Here is a 9,873-nt window from a genome sequence, read left to right as displayed (position 1 = left end):
CAGGTAGACCACCAGGTGGACCACCAGGTGGACCACCAGGTGGACTACCAGGTGGACCACCAGGTGGACCACCAAGTGGACCACCAGGTAGACCACCAGGTGGACCACCAGGTGGACCACCAGGTGGACCACCAGGTGGACCTCCAGGTGCCACAGGGAGGTGTCCTTGGGCAAGACACTTCACCCACATTGCCTAGTCTGAAAGTGGGGAGTGAGTGAGGGATTGGTGGTGGTCAGTGGGCTGATGGCACAGTTTGGCAGCCTCACTTCCTTCATTCTGCCCAGGGCAGCTGTGTCTATTATAGTAGCTTATCACCAAGTGTGAAGTGACTGAATAATGCACTGTAAAGCGCTTTGAGTTTCATGAGAGGTGCTCTATAAATCCAATGATTAATTGATTAAAACGGAACTAAATCAGGACTAAGCAAAGACCAACCCAGTATGGAGCAATAACAGACTTGAATTGGATCATAGCAGCAGCTCTAGAACTAGACCTGGTTTTGAACCAAGACTAAACTTACTGTAGGTCACATCAGGCTTAAAAACATCTTGAACAGGACTAAACCACAGTATCTGACCCAAGACTATAAGGTCTTAAATATAAATGGCATAACATCTGCTTCAGCTGATATTAAAACAACAGTAGAGAAGGACACTGAATAACAGCTAACATAGTGCACTAAGGACAAACTGTAACCACGCATTATGGTCGAGCCCATTTTACCGCGAGGGGCCGGATCATTTGCTCAGTGCTAATTGTGGCATTTCTGGTGCTGTTCATGTAGGCCAGAGATGATACGTTTGCCAGGCTTCATTGCATTGTGGTCCGGGCCATGGCCCATTTTTCCCTTGATGGGCCAAAGGTAAATGGCTCAGTTTGATGACATGTCCACTCCTCAAAGTGTTCAGTTTAAAATGTGTAGAAGTTATCTTTAATGTATTGACATACCCTTTGTCAGTAAATAAAATAATGCATAATGGAAAATGCATTTGAAGAGACTGAAATTTCTTTACAATTCATATTTTATTATTTAAGTATAGAATGATTAGTGCACAAAATTTCAAAGCTAATTGAGACATTTTACAGGTGAACTCTCAACCATTTTTAATTAATCTATATATATATATATCTTACTATCAAACTGATTAACCACATACATTTCAAATAAAATGAAATAAACAGCATTAGTCAAATAAAACCACAAACCAAAAGTCTCTAACTCCCTGTGGCCTCACGAGGGCGCTGTTTATTCACTTATGTTGTCCTCTCTTTGCTTCACTTCATTTCAATTACGCTGACAAAAGAATTATAATTACCGTAACCTTAATGACACAATGAAAAATAACACAAAAAATATTAACATTATTATCTGATTAATCAATAATCAAGATAATTCAGGTCACAATATAGTAAAAATAACAAAAAAATAATTGTGACAACTGTAGCAAGCAAAATAAAGTAACCTTACTCATTCCAAAAAAGTAAACCCTATTGTAACATACTAGAGAATCTGTGATCTATTAGACAATGAAGGAAAGTCACTTAAGACTAAAATACCTATATTGTAACTGCCCTTCTAACATCATGCTGTGTGCCACACTGTTGCCTCATGAGGGTGCTGTTGGTTCACCTGTAGTAGAACATACAATGAGGTGCACTTTCAAACACAACATCTTTTATGACTGATAGAAACAATTGTTCATAGATTGACCCCTGCAAATTAGCTTCTTCCCTGATGTGTTCTTAAGCCTGTGTTAATCTTTCAGTTTCCTCAGCTTCTCCCTGTATTTCCTCATAACTCTTTGTCATTTGGAATCTTGGCAGCCTTCCTCTTTTCTTGACCAGTACCACTGCCACCGCGACCACCAGGGCCACTAGAGCCAGCACTCCAAATGCTACCCCAGTCTTTTCACCACTGGACAGTTTGTTATATTCGGGGTCCATCTGCTTCACCATTTCCTGGATTTCTTCTGTTTTAGCCAGTTTCCACAGTTTGGTTTTTCCCACTCTGATCCAGTTCTTGTCTCCCTCGGTCATGACCATCACTGTATTGGTGGCCTGCATGCTGACGAGTGGGGGTTTGGTGAATGGAGGCAGTCGGATTGGTTTCAAATCTCCCCCTGTGAACAAACCTGACTGGACGCAGTAAAGGATCTCACACCCATCGCTCACTATCGCGAGGTGCTGGCTAAATCTATGCGGGCAGCGGCGTTGATTGTTTGCCAGAGGATTGGTTGACTGACAGCTGAAGAGGCCTCCAAACAGCACTGCATATCTTGAGCCTGTTTCATAGTCGCGGCTTACACATACCTTCATTCCATCTGAGAGCAAGGTTTCTGCAATATAATTTGGAGGACAACCTTTGGTGTTAGTGATGGGATTTATCGAGGATGGGCTGTAGAGACCGCCAAAAAGATATCCAGAATTATCTGGGGCTTTCCCATTTACTGAGCACCAGTAGGTCTCAATACGAGCGGACCGCACATAGTTATTGTCCCGACAAATCTGTTGGTGGCAATGTTTTAAGTAGAGAAATCCACACCTGTAGGTATGGTCATAACATTCATATGAAGTATATCCTTCCTGTCTCACTTCAGATCTCAGTAAAGTGGGCGCATAAGGAGAACGACAGGAGAAGTCACCCGTGTCTGGGTTCTTTTGGGCCAGTTTCTCACAAAGTGGTCCTGCATCTGCGCTCAGCTGAATACACTGTTGATAGACCCCTCCAAAGCTGAGGTTGGTGGCTGGACCCTCACACGATGCGTCATCAACATTTGCCTGAAAGTTGTAGTTCTTAGAGTTGACATCGACACAGCCTGGGCGAGTGTTGACTGCATAATAGCGCTGTATGGCTTTTTGAACAGACTGAGACACCTTCTCCACAGTGGGAGGTGGGACATCAGAGAGCCTGTTGTGGTTGATAATATAGTGTAGGGGGACTCCTGAGCGATCAATAGCCACCAGATTGTTTTTTATACTTTCCTGCCACTTCTGCAGAGTGATTCCAGGGTAGAAAGGCACACCCCCATGACTCTGGATAATGGAGTATTGAATATTGGACTGGTATGTCTGAAGGGTTGAGCTGCTTTGGGAACTCCCTCCGCCTATGTCAAATTTGAGCTTGTCAAAAAAATTAAACCCAGCCTGTGCTTTGACACTGACACCCTGTGAAACATTATCTGAGATATATTTAGAGTTGAGGTAGTCCTCCTCCACTAAAGAGGCTCCTGCATCGACAGTGGTGATCACGTGGGTTCCATAGTCCACCACCATCTTCTCAGACAGATACGCTGCATTCTTTGTCTGGTTGTTTTCAATGGCGTCTGCGATGTCTTTTACTTGTTGAGCAAAACGTGAATCCAGTGTGAAGTCTGGATATGCCTTCACCGTGTAGAGAAAGTTACGTACCTTCAGCAAAAACAGTGATTGTTAGTTAATGATCAGAAATCAATGTCTGCTCTTTTTTTAAACTAACTTCTACATGATACACATTGCATAATTTGATAAATTCCGTTTATATAATGACTCGAGCAAAAATGAATTATTTCACTTTATCTATCCGTCTGTCTATAGCCCTCCAACTTTTTCTTCTCATAATAGACAGTCCAAGAAATCTTGAAACAAAGCCTGATTATTTTATTTTATCAATTTTTTGTGAGCAGCTTCTTCAACTTTGACAATGACCAACTAATGTCAAGTCTATTGTGTAAAAGTACATTCTGTTTCTAATATGCACAATCATTTTACATATATATGATGTAAAACGTACCTGCACTCTGGTTGTTGTGGCGGACTCTTTGACCTGATGTGTTTTCATCCTTTGATTTTCAGTGGAATATTTACCATTCACAAAAGTGAGGAAGGATGCATCAGCATTTATGGAACTAGAGGTGACACTTTTCTGCTCCATCCATGAGTTGATAATCTCTGAGCTGGTCTCCACACCGGTCTCTTTTTGGGCTATTACAAACACCTCGTCAGGGATGAGGTAGAATCCATCCTCTGTGGTCTGACACTGGACGTAGCTCAAGTTCATCACTCGGCCCATGTCCATGTTCCTCAGATTGTCCCAGCCTCCACCGGGCAGGACCCCCAGGGATGTGATTGAGAGGTTTGTGGAAGCACGGCATTGTCGGAGCCAGTTGGAGGGGCGGCTTGTGGAAAAACAGGGCTCAGTCTGAAGGAGGACGAGAGCCAGGCACAAAAATGTTCTCTTCATGTTGACTTTGACTGAGTCAGACCTGCAAGAGGCTTTTAAGTTCAAGGCCACTTCCTCTTTGTGACGCAGAGTTTATCACGAGATGGGAATGTTGGGGGAGGAGCATTCTGTACTTTCCATTTCAGTTTACCTGAAATACTAATAACTACCTAAAATACATTTCAAAACATTACATGACAATTAGCTTCACAAAACACTCAAATATCCTCTAATCAAACCCTAATTTAGGATGTGTTCATCTGACTAATCATAAAAACACAAAAACTAATACAAAGGTCAAAGATTGATCTAAATCATTAAGTGTTGTAATACATTCCAAATGATCAAAAAGCAATATAACTCAGAACAGAGGGGACCAAATGTTTTTTTTTTCTTTTTCTTTGCAGGCTAAAATAAATAAGTGCTAGTTTGATGAGGCAAAACACAGCAAGCTTCTGTCTGTCAAAAAGAGATTAAGATTAATTTGTCCTAAATGATTGTGTTATGTAAAGAGAAAGACTTGTATCTCTCACAACTATAGACAGTGGCGCAAAATGAATTCAAAACAGATCAATCTCACTCCATCAAACCCATAGTTTGACAGACAAACAACTTATTCTAAGAGCACGGTTGTGTTTGTTATAACCAGGTGAACACTAGACAGACCAGTCTGTTCACGTTGTTCTGGGAAACTCCAACTTATGTCCACACCCTGGATACAAGATTACACACAGACTAGATCTGAACACAAACATATCTCGCCCTTCGAGCCAACTGCTGCTGTGATTTCGGGCATTACAAAAATAAACTTAATTTAATCTCATGTTTGCTCACAATGGATTGATAATATGGTTTGTGAGACCTATGCTAAGATACGGTGTACTTTAACAATACCTTTCATTGTTCCCTTTTCTAGAAGAGAATTCAAAGTTTATGTTAAACGTAAAGAGAAGTGAAATAGTGAAATGGCTAAATCACATGTGCTCGCGTCAGTGGAAATTACCCAAAACCCTTTTTGAACTGGCCACGGAATGGCCCTTTCAATGGAACGCAAAGATGTCAACAAGGCTGTTCATACATCCTCTTTTATTGATCCATTTTTATCAAAACATTTTACAAATAGGAAAGTGCAAAAAACAAGAACCCTGTAATCATATTCTACATTAGGAAAACAAAACAAATACAACTGCTACAAAGTAATAATATGCTATTGTTTTAATCATAATAACAATAGCCAGTGGAATGATCAAAAATATGTTATTCAGTTGAGAAAATATGGTATAAGAAAGGTCTGAGCACGTGCTATACCACCCAAAGCCCCCCAGTTGTAGAATATGTAATATTGGCATAAGTCATCATATACATTTATTTATTTAGCTTTTTCTTTTCTTTTTTTTCTTACATTTTTCATAACAAAATCTCATTTCCAAACATGCCCTAATCTATTTGCCCCCCAAAAATATACTTGTATGCGTGAATACAGACAAAAAAATCACAATAAATATGAATCATCCAAATAGTAATAGGGTTGTAGAGAGACATTTACGTGTTCTACGCTGCTTTTTCCCACTAATACCATCATGGAGCCAGTACCTCAAAGTCTTCCCCATACCGTACACAGCTCAATGTCTGCTGCAGCCTTCTTCTTCTCCTGACTAGTATCACTGCCACCAGGCCCACTAGACCCACCAGAATCAGGGTCCCAAAAGCTACGTCAATCGCTTCTCCTCTGGACAGCCCGTTATATCCAGGGTCCATTTTTTTCATTTGTTTCCCCACTCCGGCCCTCTTCTCCTCTCCCTCCGTCATGTTCGTCGCTGTGTCGTTAGCTCCCATCCTGACTAACGGGGGCTTTGTGAATGGGGGCAAAAGGACGGGTTGCAGCTCTCCTTCGGTAAAAGACATTGACTGGACGCAATAGAAGATCTCACAATTATCGCTCACTGTCGCGACGTGCTGACTGAACTTAGGAGGACAGCGGTGTTGATTGTTTGCCAGAGTGTTGTTTGACTGACAGCTGAAGAGGCCTCCAAAGGGCACGGCAAACCTAGAGCTGCTCTCATAGTCATGGCTCAGACACAGCACCATTCCATCTGAGAGAAAGTTCACTTCAACAAAGTTAGGAGGACAATCTTTGGATTTGGTGATAGGATTGGACACCTCTGTGCTAAAGAGGCCTCCAAAGAGATACCCTGAGTCAACTGGGGCATCTCCATCAACTGAGCACCAGTAGCTATCAATTCTGGCTGAACGGGTGTACTGATGAGTTTCACAAACTTGTTCATTACAAGAAGACCAACCCAAAAACCCACAACTGGTCTGTTGGTCTTGACATTCATTCAGACTATACTCTTCCTGTCTCACTTCAGATCTCAGTAAAGTGGGCACATAAGGAGAACGACAGGAGAAGTCACCCGTGTCTGGGTTCTTTTGGGCCAGTTTCTCACAAAGTGGTCCTGCATCTGCGCTCAGCTGAATACACTGTTGATAGACCCCTCCAAAGCTGAGGTTGGTGGCTGGACCCTCACACGATGCGTCGTCAACATTTGCCTGAAAGTTGTAGTTCTTAGAGTTGACATCGACACAGCCTGGGCGAGTGTTGACTGCATAATAGCGCTGTATGGCTTTTTGAACAGACTGAGACACCTTCTCCACAGTGGGAGGTGGGACATCAGAGAGCCTGTTGTGGTTGATAATATAGTGTAGGGGGACTCCTGAGCGATCAATAGCCACCAGATTGTTTTTTGTACTTTCCTGCCACTTCTGCAGAGTGATTCCAGGGTAGAAAGCCACACCTCCATGACTCTGGATATCCTTGTATTTTATGTTAGACGAGTAAGTTTCATGGGATGAGCTTTGATCAATATTCTTCATGCCAATGTTCAATCCAATGTCTTCAAACTTGAGTAGATTAAAAAAATTAAACCCAGCCTGTGCTTTGACACTGACACCCTGTGAAACATTATCTGAGATATATTTAGAGTTGAGGTAGTCCTCCTCCACTAAAGAGGCTCCTGCATCGACAGTGGTGATCACGTGGGTTCCATAGTCCACCACCATCTTCTCAGACAGATACGCTGCATTCTTTGTCTGGTTGTTTTCAATGGCGTCTGCGATGTCTTTTACTTGCTGAGCAAAACGTGAGTCCAGTGTGAAGTCTGGATTAGCCTTCACTGTGTAGAGAAAGTTACGCACCTATCAGGAGAAATAACACTGTTAGACTAGAAACTCAAGGGTTGAAAAAATATATATAAATATTTAAATGATTTGCTAAAAGCACACATTTATCCTAAGTAATTGTTAAAACAATTATGCCTGGACATTCCAAAAATGTAAAAAGTAGATCTGCAATATTAGATATAACAATATTGTGCACAAGTGATAAACTGTGTGGTATTAGTCATGATGCCTGGATTGTTTTTGTATTTGTATCTTTTTCCTTTTTTAACAGCGTTGCCACCTGCTTGAAATAAACAACACACTGTATGTGTTTATTGTTGAGTGTCTGCTTATGTCATGAAGCAGACACTATATGTTCTTGGATTTTCCCAGGATTGTCCTGATTTTTGACGCGTTTCTTAACACTTTCACCGATTTCAAGAAGTTATACCTCTTTACTATCGCTTTCACCGTCTTAGGGGGGCTATTACTTTTTACATTTGTACAACTTGTACTTTTTGCAGTTTTGCAGTTTTGCAAAAGTATCAGTATTTTTCCCCATTGAAATGAATTTATAAGGTACGATTTTGAAAAAAGACATGACTGTCAACATGACTGACTTCCTGTTTATCATAGAGCGATGCTGCCAGGTGTGTTTTACTCGTCAAAGGTCAGAGGTCAAAGGTAGCTCTATCACTGTCCCAAGTCTCATGTGCCTAGGCCAAAGATTAAGAGTTTCATGTTTTCTCTTTTTTCAACTACGTGGCACTGTTGCGACGGGCGTTCTCGCAACCTCCATTTTATTGGAGTTCGGGCCGAGCCGATCGCGTCAATGCCCCCATGTGTGACCTATGACCCCATGTGTGACATTCAGCAATGTTAGAGGGTCAAACATTATTTTACGCAAGAATGCAGACACTCGCAATGGCTTCAGCCATTGCACATTATCTAGTTACAAATATGGTATTAAAATTGGTATTAAGTGTCAAGCCTCTTCCTTAATATCAGAATTGTTAGAGTTTTTGTTTGCAATTCACTGGTCCAGGTTTCCCTCTTGATATCGAAAACACTGATTCACTTTTTAGTTTGTCTATTCTTGTCCTTCTGCCCTCGTATACAGTGGCTCGACTACAGTGGGTAATCTGTGCTAATATGTGGTTGTAAAACATACCTGTACTCTTGCTGTTTGAGCTGAATATTTGACCTGCGTTGTTTTCATCTTTTGGTTTTCTTTAGAGAATTTGCCATTCAGCAGAACGTAAAAGGATGCTTCTGCATTTATAGAGCTAGAGGTAACGCTCTTGTGCTCCTTCCACGAGCTGATGATCTCTGAGCTGGCCTTCACGTTGGTCTCCTTCACAGCGATCACAAAAACCTCGTCAGGGATGAGGTAGAATCCATCCTCTGTGGTCTGACACTGGACGTAGCTGATGTTCATCACTCGGCCCATGTCCATGTTCCTCAGATTGTCCCATCCTCCACCGGGCAGAACTCCCAGAGCAGAGATGTTTCTTGATGTCTGACAACGAGTGAAGCTGTTGTATTGATTATTAGGAAGCGCAGAACAGGTATGAAGTAAGGCAAACAGCAGAAGAGCTGTCTGCGCCATCATGGCAGTGTGGCAAGTGTTTGACTACGAGACCAGTTTGTGCTTTTGTGTTGCTTGGTTTCCTTTTCCTTCCCTTGTCTCCAAGCAGGGGAATACCGTATTGTCGACTTTCGTTTCACTGATAATTGCCTGTCCAAAAATAGTTACTTTCACACACAGTCCTGATTTATCTATTAGTAAAATAACATGATACATAATAAATAACATGTATTACAATTTATTTCAATAACTCGTTGCTACAGAGGCCAAAAAATGTAAATAAAAATGAGGCTCACAGGACAACCACTGTCTTCGGACCACACCTCTATTACCCAGAGGTGCGTTGACTCTATTCTCTCGACCTCCCACCCTGACCTCTCCTCCCTGCCCAGTCTTCGATCACCAGCGTCCACCTCACATCAATAAATACCGTATTTTCCGAACTATAAGTCGCACCTTTTTTCATAATTTTGGCCGGGTTGCGACTTATACTTATATTTATACTTATGTACTACTTATGTACTCCGGAGCGACTTATCTGTGATATTATTTGTTATTTTCACACTTGCAACCGCATTTCATACTCCAGTGCAACTTGTATATGTTTTTTTCTTCTCTATTATGCATTTTTTGACTGGTGCGACTTATACTCCGGTGTGACTTATAGTCCGGAAAATACTATAGTACTTTGCATGTATAAAGCCTAAGGCAGGGCTCTTAAATTAACCATGGGACTATGTCGAACCTGTATTATTTATTTCTCACACACAAAACGTATTTTATTGTGAAGGGGCTAAGGAAGTGTTAGAGGGGTGAAGGTATTAAGTTGACTGTTGTTGCACAGGTGGGGTTGATGGAAGTGATTAAAGAAAAGACTGAAACATACCTCTTGTAGAGGCTAATCCTAGTTCTTTGTTCCTCCAGTTG

At 41.6% G+C, this 9,873-nt stretch overlaps 2 protein-coding genes across 2 annotated transcripts; both read right to left on the bottom strand.

Annotated features, from left to right (window-relative positions):
- Nucleotides 1–1,437: 1,437 nt before the first annotated feature.
- Nucleotides 1,438–4,258, bottom strand: LOC140346569 (macrophage-expressed gene 1 protein-like). Its single transcript, XM_072432698.1, has 2 exons — nucleotides 3,771–4,258; nucleotides 1,438–3,409 (listed from the first exon to the last, which is right to left on the bottom strand). The coding sequence occupies exons 1-2, from the start codon at nucleotides 4,218–4,220 to the stop codon at nucleotides 1,745–1,747; spliced, it is 2,115 nt and encodes a 704-aa protein (XP_072288799.1). The 5' UTR covers nucleotides 4,221–4,258; the 3' UTR covers nucleotides 1,438–1,744.
- A 1,504-nt stretch (nucleotides 4,259–5,762) lies between these two features.
- LOC140347468 (macrophage-expressed gene 1 protein-like) lies at nucleotides 5,763–8,967 on the bottom strand. Its single transcript, XM_072433906.1, has 2 exons — nucleotides 8,530–8,967; nucleotides 5,763–7,394 (listed from the first exon to the last, which is right to left on the bottom strand). Exons 1-2 carry the CDS (start codon nucleotides 8,965–8,967, stop codon nucleotides 5,778–5,780), a joined length of 2,055 nt encoding a protein of 684 aa, XP_072290007.1. The 3' UTR covers nucleotides 5,763–5,777.
- Nucleotides 8,968–9,873: the final 906 nt, after the last annotated feature.

This window comes from Eucyclogobius newberryi, unplaced genomic scaffold (assembly GCF_026437365.1).
Source record: "Eucyclogobius newberryi isolate DKJ021-1_F unplaced genomic scaffold, fEucNew1.0.hap1 SCAF_6, whole genome shotgun sequence".
Taxonomy (NCBI): Eukaryota; Metazoa; Chordata; class Actinopteri; order Gobiiformes; family Gobiidae; genus Eucyclogobius; species Eucyclogobius newberryi.
Note: the sequence above shows the minus strand (reverse complement) of the source record. Positions and strands in the feature narration are given on the sequence as shown.